The 21,646-nt window shown below is 39.0% G+C and overlaps 1 protein-coding gene across 1 annotated transcript in view; it reads right to left on the bottom strand.

Annotated features, from left to right (window-relative positions):
• MKLN1 (muskelin 1) overlaps positions 1–21,646 on the bottom strand; it is a 165,233-nt gene that overhangs the window by 88,116 nt on the left and 55,471 nt on the right. Inside the window, exons 5-6 of the mRNA XM_051849786.3 lie at positions 18,037–18,146; positions 15,732–15,924 (exon numbers count right to left, since the gene is read on the bottom strand). Of these exons, the coding sequence (XP_051705746.1) occupies positions 15,732–15,924; positions 18,037–18,146 (303 nt within the window). The remainder of the gene's footprint in view (positions 1–15,731; positions 15,925–18,036; positions 18,147–21,646) is intronic.

Raw genomic sequence — 21,646 nt, 5'->3', positions numbered from 1 at the left:
GATCTTCCACATGGGTGCAGGGTCTAAGGACTTGGGCCATCTTCCTCTGCCCTCTCAGGCACATCAGCAAGGAACTGGATTGGAAATGGAGCAGCCGGGACTTGAACTTGCATCATATGGGACAGTGGCTTTATCTGCTATGCCGCATGCCAGGACCCCCATCAATAAATTTTTAATCTATATCTGAAAGAGGAATTCTTACACTAGTTACTACAGTATTTGGAGACTGAACTCCCTACAGACACCAGTTCATCTGGATGAAGACTTACTCCATGTCCCTCAACAAAGATTAATTTAAGGGACTGGCATTGTGGCTAAATGGGTCAAGCCACTGCCTGTGACACTGGCATCTCAGGCATCCCATACGGGAAACCAGTCTGTGTCCCCACTGCTCCACTTTGGATCTACCTCTCTGCTAAAGGCCTGAAAAAAGCAGTGGGATTGGCTCAAGTGTTTGGAGCCCAGCCACCCTACGGGGAGACCCAGATGAAGCTCCTGGCTCTGGCCTGGTTCAGTCCTGCCCCTTGCGGTCATCTGGGAAGTGAACCAGCAGATGGAAAATCTCTGTCTCTCCCTCTCTCTGTAACTCTTTCAAATAAATAAATAATTTTTTTAAAAAAAGGTTAATTTAAGAATTATGGAATGCAATTCAGGTTAAAGAAACAGGAATATTCTTGGAGACTTCTAGATAATGTTTCCTAACTTCTTAACTAATCTACAGGGGGAACAAAAATCACTTTTATTCCTCTGGACAATTTCTCTTCTGTATGCAATGCATATATATGCTAAAGCCAATTTGGAGAAATGTAAGAATGAATAAATTCTGTAACAATGATAGAGCAGAGAGTGATCTAAAAAAAACAACTGAATCACTCAATCAACCAACCATGAAATCCACCTTACCTCTAGACTTCTTAAGTGATAGAATAACATTTCCTTACTTTCTAAGAGTTTTCTTTTACACGCCCTCAAATAGATGTTACTATAACTGTCTTTACTAAAAATCCGTCCTCTGAGCCAGATTTCAAGCTCAATAAAGATTTTTCCTTCAGTTACTGAAAGCAAAGACTTATCCAAAGAATATCTAAGTGAAATGGTCTGTTCTTCATGACTTACTCACCAGCGACCAAATAAATTACAGAAATCTCCCTAATTTCTCTTTTCTTGATAATTATGAAGCTCAGTTATAAATAATTCTTTAAGGTTTCCAGCCTTTTCAGTTACTTTCACCAGAAATTCCATGCTATACACTCATCAAATTTTTTTTCTTTGCTTTGGGACTTTTCAAGATTTTTATATAATGAAAGCTCCTTTTTAAATTGACACTCATAAATTGGCATTTACATTTTAATTATTATAGCAAGACAAACAAGTCGATTGACAACATCCTTTAGTAACAGTGTTTCTATCATCATATAATTTTTACCCCATGGACTTTCTTGTAGATTCTTGCACCATCCAGCCAACTCTGACCAAAATTCTCCTATTGCAAGAGTTGGAAACCTGTTTTTTCCAGATAAAATGTTCTGAGGCTCTTACTAATAGTAATGATAGTAAGAAAAAAAAACCAGAAAATTTAATTCTATAGAAAGAAAATACAGTAATGAAACCTTATTTGGATTTTAAAATGGGACCTAAAATTTAGAAATACTTTTATAAAAATTTAGACATTGAATATAAAATTATTCAATAAGGCAATGACTTTTAAAATATACATTAATTCTACATAACGGCTGAGATGGTAAGAAAGAGAGAGAGTAAATGATGGGGGAAATAGAGACGCAAGGAAACTGCAGGACAGTGGGAACCACAAATCACACTTTTAACTGTGAAACCAGGCTAACATTGCCTAGATGTGTCACACTGATTCAATACAAGACATTTAATATATTCCTTACATGTAAAAGTGGGATTTATGAGTTGAGTGGGCCTGACCTTCCTTCTGAATATGTATACACACACACACACACACACACAGATGGAAAAATATAATATTGACAGACATCAGAAAGGTAAAAATGATTTTCTTTGGTTGGCAGGATTAGGATCTCTGTTTTGGATGTGTTCTTTATATTTTTCTATTTTCCTAATTTTTTAGATCAAGCACAACAATTACCAGAAGTAAAACCTAAAACAACTAAATATGTGGAATTATATTCTAAACTTTAGAAGAACTTTGTAACATACTGCTATTAACAATATAAGCTATTTTTATATGTTTTATTACCCTGGAGATATCTATTTCATACCTTACTAGACACATTCACATTTCTACAAGCAGTGCTTTCTACACTGACATTACCTTCTTTAAAAACAATAGAGAGAGCCAACTATGTTCAAAGGCATTTATAATAATATTTATAATAAGGCTTGGAGAAGAAATTACTCTCAAAATGTAAAATATTAAGCACCATAAATCTAAAATATTAGTAATTATAATGGGAAAGGCATGTGGCCTACTGGTTTAGATGCTGGTTAGGACGCCCACAACCGTATCAGAGTGCCTGGGCTCAGTCCCCAGTTCCAGCTCCTGATTCCAGCTTTCTGCTGGACAGACCAGGAGAGACACGGGGACAGCCCCAGCAGTTAGGTTCCTGTTGTAGACTGAGTCCCCAGCTTCCAGTCTATTGTGGATAGCTGAGGGGTGCCATCAGACGGGAGCTTTCACTCTCCATCTGTCTCTTTCTGCCTCTCAAAGAAAAAAATTTAAAAAATGAATTAAAGAAAGAGAAAGAGAACTTACCATGATTTTACTTTAGGTAAGATGAAACTAACCTCATGAATAGCTGGTAGTAAAGCATCAGAGATGCTTGGTACATGATAAGAACTCAGAATTCTAAAATCAGGTGGGGGCAGGGCAGCTTCCCCAGCCACATGGCTGACACTTCCTTTGAGGCAGCTACCTTACATTGAAATTGCTCATAAAACTTCTACTTCCAGAACACCACATCCCTAGTTCACAATGGCTGGAATGTTTCTAAGTCTTGTGTCTTATGCTAAGTCATGTTTCTGCCAAAGGTAGTCTGGTTTATTTTACAAAGACTAGTCAAGCAAACATTAAAAATTATTGTTTTCAGAACTTTTTAATTTTCCTCTCTCACTTCATTCCATCTGTCTCCACTACTTCAAAGTCACACACTGTCTTTGAGATGTCTTACTCTTCCAGGGAGGCTAATGGGAAACCTTAAGAAAATTATTTAGAGGTAGCATTATTAAACCTGGGATTAAAGATATTTTACCAAAGATGAAAAGAACTGAAACTTTTATGAATACCTACTGAATGCAAAATACTACCTAGGTTAACTGATTTTCTTCTTAAAATAAAAAAATTCATGATCATCAATAATGACAATGATTAATAAATCAAAGTTCTGAAAAGTTGAATAACACCCAAAGGCTCTACAAAAAGTATAAAGCCCAATTCCAAACTCCATATTCTTTTTTTTTTTTTTTTTTTGGTGACAGGCAGAGTGGACAGTGAGAGAAAGAGACAGAGAGAAAGGTTTTCCTTTTGCCATTGGTTCACCCTCCAATGGCCGCCACGATCGGCGCACCGCGCTGATCTGAAGCCAGGAGCCAGGTGCTTCTCCTGGTCTCCCATGCGGGTGCAGGGCCCAAGGACCTGGGACATCCTCCACTGCCTTCCTGGGCCACAGCAGAGAGCTGGCTTGGAAGAGGGGCAACCGGGACAGGATCCGGTGCCCCGACCAGGACTAGAATCCGGTGTGCCGGCGCCACAGGCGGAGGATTAGCCTATTGAGCCGCGGTGCCAGCCTCCATATTCTTTTAACCTTTTCATATATTGGAAAACACAGATATAGCCATATCACAGGGTACTTTCTTAAATGACAGCTAAAACATTATAATAACAAACAGGATGCATTTTACCTACTCCAGAACACATGAAAAAGAGTAACACTTCGGTAAACAAAACTTACAATCCCAGACTATCTTACTATAATATTAAACAAATCCAATATAATAAAGATAGAAAACTAAAAATTAATTCAAATGTATTATTTATGATTTAAAGAAAAAAACATTTACTCCCTCTTAAATAAAGACCTACTCAGGGCTGGTGCTGTGGGTAGTGTAGTGGATAAAGCTGCCACCTGCAGTGCCGGCATCCCATATGGGTGCCAGTTAGAGTCCTGGCTGCTCCACTTCTGATCCAGCTCTCTGCTATGGCCTCGGAAAGCAGTAGAAGATGGCCCAAGTGCTTGGGCCTCTGCACCCGCCAGGTAGACCCAGAGAAAGTTCGTGGCTCCTGGCTTCAGATCAGTGTAGCTCTGGCTGTTGCGGCTACCTAGGGAGTGAACCAGCAGATGGAAGGACCCCCCCCTCCCTTCCCACCTCCCTCCCTGCCTCTACCTTCAAATAAATAAATAAATAAATCTTAAAAAAAAATCTACTGGCTGCTGTCACTAATGGTTACTTTCTATGTTTCATGTTTCCTCTGGAATACTGTCTGCCATTATCTCAATCCGTACCAATGGAGCTACTCCACATAAACAACAGCTACTTTGGAACCTGGCTGTCCCATCAAAACAAAACAAAATAAATCAAACCAGCCTACCTCTGGGGAGTGAACAAGAACATGGAAGATGTGTTTCTCTGCCTTTCAAATAAAATAAGATTTTAATTTTGAAGCAAAAAAGTTCTTGAAATCATGCAGTTTTTCATAACACACACATTCCATGAACTACTTAAAGATCCCTCATAGTACACTTTATTGCCTCTAGTCCAAGAAGCTGGGTACCAATGAATAGTCTCAATCAGAGATGGAGCTGGTTCCAGGAGTGTTTTTAGTAAAATAAGATTTAGAATCTTCTTTTATACCTTCACAAGGAAAAATGATAATACAAATGTTTATTAAAGGTGTGGTAAATAGTAAATTATCTTTCAAACCCTGTGAGACATGCTAAGAATCTTCATTATTTCATAAAACAAGTTAATTTTTAAGAGATCAAACAGACTTAAGCTTGAAATCTTGAGGTAATCAATAAAAGCACTATACATATACACACACTGACATATATATGTACATACATACATGTACATATGCCAAGCAAATATTTCTTAAATACATTGCTGTCATCACCTCATTTTAGTGCAAAAGAATTTCCTAAATTGTCCAACACCTACAAAGAAAAGTTGATGTATTTGTACCCCAAATAAACTCAACCCATATTCCCTATATTTCTAATTTTGAAATGTATCACTAAAGGTTTTGTTTCGCTACACTTATATGTATTTTATATGATTTAGCAAAAAAACAAAAAAACAAAAAAAAACCTAAGCTCTCTATTGAAATAACGACATTTATATCTACAAAAACATAAGTAAACACACAGAATGCAGTATTGGTGTCTATACCTAAAATTCTGTCAAACTTGATTTCTCAAAACAAAAGTTACTTTCCTAGAAATAACTAAAAATACAATTACAGGGGCCAAGCCACTATCTGCAGCACCAGCATCTTACATCTGAGTGCCAGTTCAAATCCCAACAGTTCTGCTTCCAGTCCAGCCACCTGCTCCTGTGCATGGGATGGCAGTGGAAAATGGCCCCACTACTTGGGTCTCAGCCACCCACATGGGAGACCTAGACGGAATTTCAGGCTCCTGGCTTGGGCCTGGCCCAACCCTAGCCACTGGAATCATTTGGAGAGTGAACCAGTGTACAGAAGATCTCTGTCGGGGCTGGTGCTGTGACACAGGTTAATCCTCCACCTGTGCCGCCAGCATCCCATATGGGCGCCAGTTCTAGTCCCAGCTGCTCCTCTTCCAATCCAGCTCTCTGCTATGGCCTGGGAAAGCAGTAGAAGATGGCCCAAGTCCTTGGGTCCCTGCACCCACGTGGGAGACCTGGAAGAAGCGCCTGGCTCCTGGCTCCTGATCGGTGTAGCTCCGGCCGTTGCAGCCATTTAAGGAGTGAACCAACAGAAGGAAGACCTTTCTCTCTGTCTGTAACTCTAACTCTCAAATTTGGAAAAAAAAAAAAAAAAAGGCAAAATCACGACCGTTAAAAAAAAAAAGATCTCTGGCTTTGTCATTCTGCCTTTCAAATAAATAACTAATTTTTTAAAAATACAATTAAGAGTAAATAACTTGTAAAGCATAAAGTAATTTTTCAACAACACTGAAAAATAAAAATGGTTGGATCAAAAAAAGGTTTTTAAAATATTTGTATTCATTTTATCGATTTGTTCAAATTCTGGAGAAAAAATGCATGAATTACACCAGTTTAATAATACAATAACCAGTATTGGGAATCTGAACAAGTAAATATTTACTAGGACAATAAAGCACAGTGGTAAAAGAGTTAAAAGAGAATGGATTTTGGTGTTTGATTGCCTGATTAAAATCTTACCTCTTTAATTTCCTAGCTATGCTGTCCAAAATTAATCAATCATTCTAATATATGAAATGGAGTTGAAGTGAATAATTATAAAAGAGAAATAATTAAAGAAGGAAATGTAACAAACAAAAGCATAAATGAGCAGGAATTATGGAAAGAAACCATGTTTCAGAAACCATGTTTCAGAAAGCAGTCTGGAAGGTGGGGGTGTCTCGGCAAAGCTGAGAGACAAAGTCCAGAGGGAAAAGAAACATCTAAGAGGAAATTCTGCTGTCCTGAACACAGCTGTGGTTCCTGACTCACAAGAAGCTTCTTAAAATGGTTAGGAAAAACCTACCTCACTCAAAGATTAGTAATACCCAAGAAGACTACTTATATCAAGATAGAAAAAGTTAAAAGAAAAGTGGCAAATGAATCTGATACAAAGACAGTCACACAATAAATGAAAATGGACAAATACATTTCCACAAATATAAAAAATTAAGTAACTAATTCTCTAATATTAAACATGAGCAAAGAATAGACATAATTAGTTGGGAAGTACTGATATAAAAGTGGCAAAGATATGGTAAGACAACTGGAAATACTGAAAGAGGCACAAAAAAATGAAAATATCACAGAAATGAAAGCCAACTGTAAGAAGAGAAGACACAGAAATGGAAATAGGATAAGGGCCAGTGTTGTGCTCTATGGTTAAAGCTACCACCTGGGATCCCATATGGGCCGTTTGGAGTCTGGGCTGCTCCACTTCTGATCCAACTCCCAGCTAATGGCCTGGGAAAAGCAGCAGAATATGGCCCAAGTGTTTGGGCCCCTGCCACATACGTGGGAGACTCAGATGAAGCTCCTGACTCCTGGCTTTGGCCTGGACCTGCCCTGGCTGTGGCAGCCATCTGGGGAGTCAATCAGCAGATGAAGATCATTCTCTTCTCTTGCCCTCTCTGTAATTCTGACTTTCCAATAAATAAACAAAACTTTTTAAAAAATAAATACGGGGAAAAGGATTGAAAGCATGAAAGATTAATCAGATATGTGCAGTCAGAAAGGATAAATGAGAAAGTGAATGACAGACAATGACAACATGCATTTAATTGAAAGAAAACCAAAGCAGGCTAGTTAACAGGCCTACCACATTGCTTAGCACTGTACCTGCAGACAGCTCTGTTATTATAACTACAAAACAACCTGAAACAACAGAGGGAAAAGAGAGATAACATTCAAAGAATTAGTATTTTAAAATGACAGCAAAATCATTAACAGCAACAATGGAGGCTGTCTAACAGTAGATGTTCAAAGTGTATTTAAAAAAAATAATTGTCAAGCTAGAATTCTACATCCAGAAAAATATTCCTTTATAAAAGAGACAAAATTTTCAGGCAAACAAAAACAGAGTTGACTTGTGTGAAAAGAAGCCTTAAAGGATGTCCTTAAGGTATAAGGAATGCAATCCTAAATATAAGATTAGACAAAAATGGTAATTATAAGAAACTATTTGGATAAAACTGATGTACACTGTGTAAAAAAAGAATGGCAATATTTTAAAGGGTCTTCAAATGTGGTGTCAAAATAAATTACAACAGAATATAAGTTAGAAGGTGAATAAATGAATTCAAAGTCTACTAAATTCCAGCATGTGAAAAAGGAAAAGCACTGGTCAATTCTGTTAACTATATAGACTTGTTCTAATTTCTACTAAACTAACCACAAATACATTAAACATAGAGAATCACTATCAGACAAATAGAAAGGAACAAAACAAGAAGATCAGAAGTTTTTAAAAACAGGATGGTGCAGGGGGGTGGCAGATATGCAGCCTTCAGCTAAAACTCCAGTTAAGATGCTCACGTCTCCCATCAGTGCCTGAGTTCAGTAGCTACCAGCTCCCAATTCCCTTCCTGTAGTGTGCATACCCTGAGAGGCAGAGGCAATGGCTCAAGTGGTTACTCCTACCATCCACATGGGAGCCCTGAATTGGGCTCCTGGTGCACATCTTCAGCCCTGGTGAAGCCCCAGCCATGGCTGGCCTTGGGGAGTAAACTAGCAGATGGGAGCTAGCTAGTTTGCTCACTCTCTGCCTCTCAAGAAAATTTTTAAAAAATTAAAAAAAAAATGGTAACTCAGCTTCAGCATTGTGGCATAGTAGGCTAAGCCTCCGCCTGCAGCACCAGCATCCCATACAGCCAGAAGTCCTGGCTGCTCCTCTTCTGATCTAGCTTTCTGCTTATAGCCTAGGAAAGCAGAAGATGGCCCAAGTACTTGGGCCCCTGCACCCACGTGGGAGACCCAGAAGAAGCTCCTCACTCCTGCTTCAGATTGGCTCAGCTCCAGACATTGCTGCCATGTGGGGAGTGAACCAGCAGATGGAAGACCTCTCTGTGTCTCTCCCTCTATCTAGCAAACTACAAATAGAAACTTCCTTAATCTAGCTGGCGCTGCAGCTCACTAGACTAAGCCTTTGCCTGTGGTGCCGGCACCCCAGGTTCTAGTCCCGGTTAAGGCGCCGGTTCTGTCCCAGTTGCTCCTCTTCCAGTCCAGCTCTCTGCTGTGGCCCGGGAGGGCAGTGGAGGATGGCCCAAGTCCTTGGGCCCTGCACCCGCACGGGAGACCAGGAGGAAGCACCTGGCTCCTGGCTTCGGATCGGCGCAGCGCGCCAGCCGTAGCAGCCACTTGTGGGGTGAACCAATGGAAGGAAGACCTTTCTCTCTGTCTCTCTCTGTCTAACTCTGCCTGTAAAAAAAAAAGAAAGAAAGAAAGAAACTTCCTTAATCTGAAAGAAGACATATGCCAAACCTTGAAGCTACCATCATATTTAATTCATGAAGACCTAACTGCTTTACAAAACACAGAGACACCTACTCTCACCACTTTTACTCTGCATTCTACTGAAGCTTCTTTCCATAAAACAAGAAAAGCAAAGATGAATCACGAAACTTGGACCAGAAGTGGGGGGTGCTGTGGTGCAGAAGGCTAAACTACTGTCTGCCACACCCACATCAAATATCAGGCTGCCGGTTCAAGTCCTGGCTACCGTGCTTCAACGCAGCTTCCTGCTGATGCATCCTGGGAGGTAGCTGTGACGCCAAGTGCTTGGGCCCCTGCCACTCACATGGGAAACCAAAAGAAGTGCAGGCTTCTTGTTTCACCTGGTCCAGCCTTGGCTGTTGCAGGCATTTAGGGAGTGAACCGGTAGATGAAAGATCTCTCTCTCTCTCTCTCGATCTCTCGATCTCTGTCACTCTGCCTTTCAAGTAGATGAAAATAAATAAACATTGAAAAAATAAATAAAAAGATTGGACCAGAAAACATAAAACTGTATTTAAAAGCAGATGACATGACTAAAACTCCAAGGATTCTAGGGGCCAGTGCTGTGGCATGGAGGGTTAAGTCTCTGCCTGATGTCCCAACATCCAAGAGTGATGCTGGTTCAAGTCCTGCCTGCTTCACTTCAGAACCAACTCCCGGCTCATGTGCTTCGGGAAGTAGTGGAAGATATTCACCTACTTGAATCCCTACTCCAACGTGGAAAACCCAGAAGAAGCTCCTGGCTCCTGGGTTCAGCCTGGCCCAGCTCCAGCCATTTCAGCCATTTGGAGAGCAAAAGAGTGGATAAAAGATCGATATCTCTCCCCTCTGCCTTCAAATAAATAAATCTTAAAAAAAAAAAAAAAACTCCATGGATTAAAAAAGCAGCTACTTATAATAACAGAAAATATAATGTGATAAATTTGACAAAGCATGTGACAGAACCTAGCCACAAAAACTGTAAGATATTCCCATGATAAATTTGAAAAGAATTAAACAATACCATGTTCACAAGTGAAATACCCAATATTGTTGATCTCAACTCTTGTCTAATTGATCTAGAGATTTATTGCAAACTAAATAAAACCTTCACAGGATTTTTTTTTTCTTTTTAGAAACTGACAGATTCTAAAATTCATACACAGAGCTTGGCATTGTGGCACAGCAGGTTAAGCTGCCACCTGCAATGCCAGCATCCCACACAGGTACCAGTTCCAGTTCTAGCTGCCCCACTTCCAGTCTAGCTCCCTGCTCACGTGCCTGGGAAGGCAGCAGAAGATGGCCCAAGTGCTTGGGTCCTTCATACAAATGTGGGAGACGTGGATGGAGTTCCAGGCTCCTGGCTTTCACCTGGCCCAGCCCTGCCCATTGAGGAACATTTGAAGAGTGAACTAATGGATGGAAGACAGCTATCTCTCTCTCACTCTCTCTTCCCTCCCCCATACCCTTTATTTCTGCTTCAAATAAATAAATCTCTATAAAATGAAATAAAATTCATATGGAATTCACAGGACTCAAACTACCCAAAAATAATTCTGAAATAAAGTTAGTAAAACAACAGACAAAAGAACACAGAAAGTCTAGAAAGTACAGCACATATCTATGATAAGTTGATTCTTGACTAAGATGTCAAAACAAGCAATAGAAAAAGGCTAGTATTCTTTTTTTAAAAAGTTTTATTTATTTATTTGAAAAGAAGAGTTACAGAGAGGCAGAAGCAGAGAGAGAGGGAGAGAAAGAGAGAGAATGAATGAATATCTTCCATCTGCTGGTTTACTCCCCAGATGGCCACAATGGCTGGAACTGTGCCAATCAGAAGCAAGGAGCCAGATGCTTCTTCTGGGTCTCCCACATGGGTGCAGGGGCCTAAGCACTTGGGACATTTTCTACTGCTTTCCCAGGCCACAGCAGAGAGCTGGATCAGAAGTGAAGCAGCCGGTGCCTCGGGCAGTGGCTTTACCCGCTATGCCACAGCGCTGGCCCCAAGGATATTATTCTTAATAAGGTACTAAAAAAAACCTGAAAACCATATGCAAAAATCTCAGCTCCAAACCTGGAACCATATATAAAAATTAACTCAAAATTAATCATACACTTAAGTAAACATATTAAACTATAAAACCTTCAGAAGAAAACAAAGAGTCGTTATGACCTCTGGCTAGATCCAATAACAAAAATTATGATCCAAAAATGATATACTGGATAAACTGAGCTTTACCAAAATTTAAAGCTTCTTATGTTCAAAAGATACAGCAAGAGAATGAAAAGGCAAGTAACAGAGAATATATTTTTATATCATGTATCTGATAAAGGACCTGAATCCAGAATTTTTTTTTTCTTTGACAGGCAGAGTCAGACAGTGAGAGAGAGACAGAGAGAAAGGTCTTCCTTTTCTGTTGGTTCACCCTGCAAATGGCCATTACGGCCAGCCCACTGCTCCCAGTGCACTGCACCGGTCCGAAGCCAGGAGCCAGGTGCTTCCTCCTGGTCTCCCATGTGGGCGCAGGGGCCAAGCACTTGGGCCATCCTCCGCTGCCTTCCTGGGCCACAGCAGAGAGCTGGACAGGAAGAGGAGCAACTGGGACAGAATCTGGCGCCCCAACTGGGACTAGAACCTGGGGTGCCAGCGCTGCAGGCAGAGGATTAGCCAAGTGAGCAGCAGTGCTGGCCTCAATCCAGAATTTATACAGAATTTTCAAAATGTAAAATCACAGGAAAACAGCCCAATTTAAAGTTGAACAAAGGATCTGGATAATTCATCACCAAAGACAGAGATGGCAAAAAAGAATATGTAAATATGTAAAACATAGTTATTAGGGAAATGCAAATGAAAACCACGAGATACTGTCCATCTTCTAAAATGGCTACTTTTTAAGATTTATTTTATTTGAAAGGTGGAGAGAGAAAGACAAACAGAAACAGCACACTCTTCAATCCACTGACTTATTCCCCATATGCCTGTTAACAGGCAGCACTAGGCAAGTCAAAGCCATAAGCCTGGAAATCTATCCATGTTTCTCGTGCAAATGACAGAAACTCAAGGACTTAGTCATCAATTGCTGTCTCCAAGTACGTTAGCAAAAAGTGAACTGGAAATGCAGAGTAGCCAGGGTTCAAACCAGGAACTCAGATAAGGGATGCAGGTGTCCCAAGCAATGGCTTAACCTGCTGCGCTGCAAGGCCTTCCCCTAAAATGGGTAATACTGGAACTGACTGACCTTACTGAATATTGGCAAAAATGTGGGGCATCTCATACACTACTAGTACAAATATAAAACAGGACAGAGGCCAGCGCTGTGGTATAGGGGACTAAGCCTCTGCCTGTGGTGCCGGCATCTCATATGGGTGCTGGTTCTAGTCCTAGCTGCCCCTCTTCTGTTCCAGCTCTCTGCTATGGCCCGGGAAAGCAGTAGAAGATGGCCCAAGTGCTTGGGCCCCTGCACCTGCATGAGAGACCCGGAGGAAGCTCCTGACTTCAGATCCAGCCATTGTGGCCATTTGGGGGGTGAACCAGCGGATGGAAAACCCTCTCCCTCTGTCTCTCCCTCTCTCTGTCTGCATCTCTACCTCTCAAATAAATAAATAAAATATTTTAAAAACAAAAATAAAAAAACAGGACAAAGTTGGAGTACTGGCAGCTTCTTAAAAAGTTAAACATGTATACACACATAAGGGGTCATCAAAATTATGCATGGATTTAAAAATTTTTATACCAAAATAAGCATCTTTTACTTCCATGTTATTTATAATTTAGAAAAATTTCCAATTAAAAAAAAACTTATTTATTTTCATTTTATTTGAAAGGCAGAGAGATACACAGAGAGATCCTCCATGCACTTGTTCACTCCTCAAGTACCTGCAACACCCAGTGCTGGGTCAGGCCAAAGCCAGGAGCTGGGAACTCAATCTTGGTCTCTTATGTGAATGACAGGGCTCAACTACTTGAGCCATCACTCCCAGGGTAATAAACAAGTGGGAAGCTAGAACTGAAAGCAGAACTAGGACTCAAAACTGCGACACAGGATGTGGGCATCCCAAACACTGCACCAAATGCCCCCTTCCCAGTGATTACTTTGCCCATCATCACTGGATTCTACATTGCAGAGAAGTAGCAGCAATTACTGATTCATGACTCGCCTCTCATGAAATTAAATGTCTCTAGGCAAATAGGAAGCATATTAGAGAAATAAATACAGCCTGATGCTTTTAAATACAGCTCATACTTGAAAATCATATTAGTACACATACTAAATATACCAAAAGCAGTTTTTGTTCCCTCTATTATTACAATCTTGATAGAAGATGTTTTTGATTCTCCAGATTTTCCAATTTAGCAAGCTGGGACTTCTTGTCCTTTTCTGCTATGTTTTCAGTAGAGCAGAAGCCAAAAAACTCTGCACTATTTACTTCCTTATTTGTCCAACAAATCATCAGTGAAGTCAGTAGCAAACTCAACTCTGGAAGGAATGTTTATTAACTATCAGTATTCCAAACCAGTGAGAAGAACGCCCATAGTAATGTGTACACATATACACACACATGTGCATACTTTAAGTTCAAGAATAGAGTACTAACAATTTCCCTAAACTTAGTTCCCTTCTAGAACCAGAAGGATAAGTTAAGTTTCTGTACTAATAAAAGTTGTACACATTTTTAGCAGCTTCTCTTAACTGAGTATACAGTACTAAAGAAATCACCTTAAAATGTAACTCTTTACCCTAATAATTACATAAAGCTGCAACATGGTAGTGGTGGTTCTTGTACTTTTCCTTAACAAAATGATACCAAATCACTTAAATATTTGAAACAAACATAATATTACTTATGCCTCCCTTATCCTCTCAGGTTAAAAAAATATAGAATTCACTCTTAGAAATGACATACATATATACTTCCACTGGTGGCATTTTTTAATGTTTTGATAAGAGATTAATTATCAAATGCTCTGAAATATACTCCTTTCGAGACACATCAATCGTTTTTACTTCCAAGCATCATCAAGTGAGTAAGTAGTAATAATGGATAAGACTTAGAGGTATGTTTGTCACTACATTTAATTAAACAGAGCTGCAAGCAACTCATTTCAACCTAATTTAAATCGATAAACTCAAAGAAGGCAATAAGGGCTCTGTTTTCTTTAGTTGTAAAATATTCACCACAGTATCTGATAAAAATGTGTATCTAATAATACTGGAGGACAGTAACAGCAATCATATTAAAATATATGGAAGCAAAGCACTGAAATAATTTCTTTCTATAAAAAAGACACATGGGGTAGGCACCTGGTCAGGTGGTTAGGATGCCATTTGGAAGGCCCACATCCCACCCTGAGTGCCTGCGTGTCATTCAGTCCGGGCTCGCCTCCTGATCCCACCCTGGAGTGCCTGCGTGTCAGTCAGTCCGGGCTCACCTCCTGATCCCACCCTGGAGTGCCTGCGTGTCAGTCAGTCCGGGCTCACCTCCTGATCCCACCCTGGAGTGCCTGCGTGTCAGTCAGTCCGGGCTCACCTCCTGATCCCACCCTGGAGTGCCTGTGTGTCAGTCAGTCCGGGCTCACCTCCTGATCCCACCCTGGAGTGCCTGCGTGTCAGTCAGTCCGGGCTCGCCTCCTGATCCCACCCTGGAGTGCCTGCGTGTCAGTCAGTCCGGGCTTGCCTCCTGATTCTGGCTCCTTGCCAGTATGGTCTCTGGGAGGCAGCAGTGATGGCTCAAATACTCGGGTCGAAGCTACCCATGCAGGAAACCTGGACTGAGGTCCTGGCTCCTGGCTTCAGCCTGGCCAAAATGTGGGTATTTGAGGCGTAAGTCAGCAGGTGGGTACTGTCTACCTCTCAAATAATTTTTTTTTTTAATAGATAACCAATTTCAATTCCACAAGTTTTACACTGAGCACCTTTCCTACTCTTTAATACTATGAAACTTAATTTGGAAGACATAAAAATTAAAGGTACTCTATAAGAAAGAACAGAGTCCTTTTTTATTTTAAATAACAAACATGCTAGAACTTGAATATAGAAATGGGTATCATCCTCCAAAGCATTTGGGAGATTATTTACATGTTCAAATATCCACAGTTCTTTCAAAGCCAGAAATTCAGTAATTATATAACATTCATACCACACAGATGCTATTTTCAATATAAATCTCTTCATTTATTGTAACTGTATAATACTAGTAACATTTTTTTCTTTTTACTATCCAACTTTTTCTACCCAAAATTACACTGATAAAGGAGTATTGGCTATTGACAAAAATTCATACAGGAACAGGTCACTAATACTAAAATAAGACCAAATAATGTTTTTTAATATGGTTTAATGCTAGCTAATATTATCATGCTTAAAGGCCTGGGTTCCTAAAATGACAACTGAAATTTAGATATGTGAGTCCGAGCAATTTTTTTAAAGTCCCATTACAATATAGGCCTATGTTACATGAAAGAATTCCCCAAATCAAAAATAGGGAAAAAAACTAATACAGTAATAAACAGCATAAACCTATATTCTTTTTGAAAAAGTTTCCCTTATATATTTGTAATTATACGCTACAAATTATTCTAAGTTTCATACCATTCACAGCTTTTTCAATCAATTCTTCGCAAGCATCAAAGTCACCCTTCAACACCAGTTTGTCATGCAGATCTGTTAACATGGGATGTTCCAGTGCAATCTTGGTTTTCTTTTGCAGCGATTCAAAAGCTTCTGTATAGTTGTGTTGCCTGAAGTGCTTCAGACAAAGGCGAATGGCTTCCTGTTCACGGTACTACTAGAACACAAGACAAGCAAGAACAGACACACTTGCTTAGTTGTTTCTGCAGGAAATAACAGCAGTGAAAAATCTAACCTAAACCACCAAACCTTCACCATTTGACAAGTATTGTACTAACCCTATTTATTAGGGATCATTACTTCCATCTTTCAAAGAGCAAAATTGAAGCTCAGACCAATGTAATAACTTGCCAAGGACAAAGAATATGCTAACAAAACATTTGAAGTGAGACTTAATTCAAGAGCAAGAACTCTTATTATTTTATCTTATTATTAAGATATCTTCATGGTATCCACTAATCACATTGCAATCCAAGTACTGAAAACACAGAAATGATGAATTATATTATACTTTTTGTTCTTGGTTCATAATAATAAGCTATTACTTGAATGACAAGAATTACCAAATATACAGATATCCCAAACTTGCAAACAGATTTCATGACTCAATAATCTGCAGGACTAAATTTTATCATTTTCACAGCCTGGATTGTCTTATCTATTAAATAGCTATAAAGTACACATCTCAATAAATAGGAACTCCAACAAAGGCCACTCAGTTAACTAAGTGTTATCCCTAGCAAAATGAATGGCAAAAACACAAGCTCATAGAAAGATTTTTTTCAAAACACATCAACTTCAAGAAACTGTCTGGGAATACCTCAAATTTTCTAAATTACATCACTGCACAGTTAAAAGTAAAAAAATTTAAAACAATTACCAAAAGAGATGGCACAGAAGACTGAATGACAATCAAATAATCATGATTTACCCATAGGCATTACCCATGACAAATCAGGAAAATAAAATAACATCTTCAGGAAGGGCTCGGCACTGTGGCATAGTGGGTTAAGCTGTCATCTGTGGTACTGGCAATCCCATGTGGGTGCTGGTTCGAGTTCCAGCTGCTTTGCTTCTGATCCAGCTCCCTGCTGATGTGCCTGGGAAAGCAGCAGAGGATGGCCCAACTCCTTGGGCCCCTGGACCCACATGGGAGATGCTAAAGAAGCTCCTGGTTTCAGCTTGGCCCAGCCCCTACTGTTGATGCCATTTAGGGAGTGAACCAGCAGATGAAAGACCTTTCTCTTTGTCTCTTCTCTTCTCTCTCTCAACTCTTTCAAATTAACAAATATTTTAAAAATAAAAATAAATGTTTAGGATAATTTACAAGGCTTGAAACACAAACCAATTTACATTGGCTCACTTTTTGACTAATAAAAATATATTAAATGTCAATTATTTCTAATTTGAAAAAAAAATATTTATTTGAAAGACAGAGATCTTCCATCTACTGTTTCAATCCCAAATGCCCACAACAGCCAGGACAGGGACAGGACAAAATCAGGATCCTGGAACTCAGTCCAGATCTCTTACATAGATGGCAGGGACCCACCTACTTGAGCAAACACTGCTGTGTTTGAGGTCAGGCAGCCCCATACAGGATGCAGACATCACAAACAGCAACCACAGCTGCATCAAATGTCTGTTACACAAACTTAACCAAGATTTTACCTCCTCTCATAATGACTTTATAGCTATACCAATTTTACATTAATAGTTGCATATTCTTGACTTCTAAAAATAATTTATTACAACTATGTGGTAGTATATAATAAATAACAATGCCTTTGATCATGTTAACTTAAGGAGTCTCAATCTATATGGACAACTTAAATTTTCTATTAGGCTATAAAACTATCCAGCATGACCTATGATCAACATATTTTAATCAACATAGAGAGGTTTAAAAATTTTTATCAAATCGATGTAATAATACAGTGGCAGACTGTGGAGCCAGACTGTCTGTACTGAATGTCCGGCTCAAGCACCTTAGAACTAGGTGACCATAGGCAAAATATTCAACCTCTCTTTGCTCCATTTCCTCTTATGGAAAATAACGGATTATAATTGTGCCTATCTCATATACTAATAATGATTAAATGAGTTGGTAAGATTGCTTAGAATCTGGCTGACTGTGATAGCTTAATAAATATTTGATCCAACATTTTAATTTCATTATAATTCACAATCTTTTAAGTTACTCGCAACAAAGGCACGTTTCTCACTGTACAGGCATTAAAATCAAGATCTTAAAATGCAGTCCTACCTTGCTATACCAGTTGAGACAGGGTTGTACTACATCAGGATCATCAATGCCACTAAGTTCAACATACCAGATGCTAAAGTTAAAGCTGGGTCCCCAGGATAAGAGCGGAACTTTAAGGAAGAGGGAAAAAAATATATAGTTCAAATAAAATTTTAGCAAAGTAAAATCATTACATAAGCCCATCAGAATTCATTCAACAAATTTTCTAAGCCATCTTCTAAATGCCTAGTACTGGATGTTAAGCCTACAATAGTAAAAAAGAAACACGTGGCTGAGGCCAGCATGAGGTTTCCTTAGTTAACGAAAACACCATAAGACAAACTTAACAGTGGTCATGTATCTAGCCCCAAAAATAACCAAAATGAAGTGACTAAATAGGTAAAATTTACAAAACCTACAAGTAGCCAATATTCTATAGTTTGAATATCAGAGTACAGAAAGAGGTTGAAAGTTCAATTATTTATCAGTGTTATAAACTTGCAAACAAAACCAGAAGAAAAAGGCTCATCTTAGCTATGAATAAATATTCAAATCAAAAGGGGAAAAGTTCCCAAAAAATTCTACCAAGTTTTTACTGTAATGAAATAGACTTCATTTTAGGAATGAGAGGATGGTTCAGTAAATAGGAGCTATATTAATATAACCTATCATCTTCACAAAAATAAAAAACCATGCTTGATTACTTCAATAGATACTAAAAAAATTAAACATATGCTCCATTGACTATTATTTTTTAAAAGATTTAATGCAGGGGGCCAGCACTGTGATACAGTGGGTCCCGGTTAGAGTCCTGGCTGTTCCTCTTTCAATCCAGCTCCCTCCTAACACACCTGGGAAAACAGTGGAAGACGACCCAAATCCTTAGGTCTCTGCACTCATGTGGGAGACCTGGAAGAAGTACCTGGCTCCTGGCTTCGGATAGGCTGTTTGGGCTATTGCAGCCACTTGGGGAGTGAACCAACCTGTAGATGGAAGACCTCTCCCTCTCTCTCTCTCTTTCTCTCTCTCTCTCCCTCCCTCCTTCCCTCCCTCCCTCTCTCTCTCTGTAACTCTGTCATTCAAATGAATAAAATAAATCTTTAAACAACAACAACAACAACAAAAAAGACCTAATAACTAAGGAAAAGAGGGTAACAGAAACTTCTTTACCTAGATTTTTTTTAATGCACCAAAAAAGATTTTTTTTAAGATTTTATTTATTTATTTGACAGACAGTGAGAGAGAGAGACGGAGAGAAAGGTCTTCCTTCCATTGGTTCACTCCCCAAATGGCCGCAATGGCCAGAGCTGCGCCGATCTGAAGCCAGGAGATTAACCTAGTGCTCCATGCACCGGCCCCTGATAATTTTAAACATTAAACCTAATGAAGAAATATTAAGGATTCCCATTCAAGTCAGAAAAAGAAAAAGCAGCACAATATCTCCACTATTCAATGTTATATGAATTCTCACCCAGTGTAATTTTAAAAAAGTAAAGGAAAATTGTCACTTAAAGATTATAAAGATGTCTACCAAAAACATCAAGAGATTCAACTGAAAAGTGTCCTTAAAATTTGCATATTTGTTCAAGGGAAACATAAAAAAAATCAGTATTTTCTTTACCTATAATGGCCAATTTAAAATATTTTAAGACTCCTTCCTAACAGCCAAAAAGCTAAATAACTCAGAAAATAAACAAGGAAAATAGGCAGTATTAAGAAAATGTAGAATTCCGTTTTAGAAGTAAATAAATGAAGGAATATACTATGTTCCTAGACAGGAAAACTCAATGTTGTATTCTTCCTAGTTAATTATTAGTTTAATTAAGTAAATCAAAAATTCCAATGGCATATATTCACTTTTTTTCTTGACATATAACTGAACATCTTGATCTGAAAACACAAGAATATTCAAAATAATAAGACTCGCATTCTACAAAGGTACAGTAACTATAACAATTTCTACCAGTGCAGCAAAGGAGAGTGAAGTCAGTGGGACAGGAGAGAGCCTTCCAGACTCCCCTGAGCATTCAGTGAGCACTGTGCTACCACCGTGGAAGGACAAAGGCCTGGCCACGGACTCCTGAGGGCCCTGCAATACTTCAAGGTGCTCCTGAGTGATCAAACGATTTCCGTAACACTAGGAATTTGTCAATGTTTTAATCAGCCCAACATGTGCACTAGTGTGAAAGCAATATGGGTACAATGCTGTAAGCTGGTTCCAAAACAATGGCAGCAGAAAGTACTGTCCTCTCTCCTGCAGTACAAACTGAACCGTACGTCTCACCACAACGCACCTGCAGTCCCTTCTGTCTCCTTTTGCTCCTTTGGGCAAAGGGAGAAATCACTTAAGAATGTCCTTGATGATGCGATAAAAATTTATTACATTCCTCTCATTACCCACACATATTTTCAACATCTTGTGTGACAAAATGGAAAGCAAACAAAGCACTTTTGCTGAATACCAAAGCATAATTGTTATTCCAAGAAAAGGCACTTGTAAAATTATTTTGAGTTGCAAGCTAAAAGAACTAATGGTTTTTTTGGTATGGGACACCATTTTATTCTTGAAAGGAAAACTGGCAGGCAACCTATGATTATTTACGTTTGAGTATTTGCCAGACATTTACCTATCATTTCAAGGAATACAACTAATGATATTTACTGGCAAAGATAAAATCAAACTTTCAATTGAAAATTAGAACTCTGGAAAATTGCTATCTACCACTACAAGCTTGACTGCTTCCCAATTCTTAAGATTCTTCTGAGGAGCTTGGAGGTGCTATTTACAAATTTGACTTTTAAATTAATGTATAATGAAATGTTTCCATATTTGGAAGATAAGCTTATCTCAATGAACCAGATTTTTAAAAGATTTATCTATGGTTTGAAAAGCAGAGTGACAGAGAGAGGGAGAGAGACAGAAAGAGAGAAATCATCAGTTGGTTGACTCTCAAAATGGCCACAACAGCCAGGACAAGGCCAGGAAGAAGCCAGGAGCTCCATCCTGGTCTCTGACATGGGTGGCAGAGACTCACGTACTTGGGCTATCACCTGCATTAGCACCTAGCATTCCCATACGGAATGCACGTATCCCAAACAGCAATGCAACGCCTGCTGCTGAACCACATTTTCTAAATGACCAATAAATGACACTTCAAAATCATGCATGGGTTAAGTCTAAGTAAGACCAAAAAATTTTATTGTAATCAAGTAAGGTCACTGGTAATTTCATAGTCAATAGCACAACTACCTTTAAGAAACTAACATTTGCCAACTTTGATGAAGTATCAAAGAGAATATCCACAATATCTCATACCAGGACTATTACTTTCCAAGGTCATCTCTCTTTCACCGTACCAGACTAAGTGAGGAAGTAAGACATACTGCATCACATACATTCCCATTGTTGTCACCTTAAACATGCTATGTAAGGGAACACACAGGCAGTAGCAACCAGCCATGAGGGCATATGAAATATGCCTGAGATGTTTGTTACAGCTCTTAGTATAAGTGTGAAAACAACAAAAACTTCAAAAAGTTTTATATCAACAAATATTCAATTATCATCATTGTTTTGGCATTCACTTTTTTTTTTTTTTCCCACTTAATTTGAAAGGCAGAGAGACAAAGA

The sequence above is a fragment of the Oryctolagus cuniculus genome, chromosome 3 (assembly GCF_051225735.1).
Source record: "Oryctolagus cuniculus isolate XC-2025 breed Fujian yellow rabbit chromosome 3, ASM5122573v1, whole genome shotgun sequence".
Classification (NCBI taxonomy): Eukaryota; Metazoa; Chordata; class Mammalia; order Lagomorpha; family Leporidae; genus Oryctolagus; species Oryctolagus cuniculus.
This window is presented reverse-complemented; position numbering and strand designations above follow the sequence as displayed.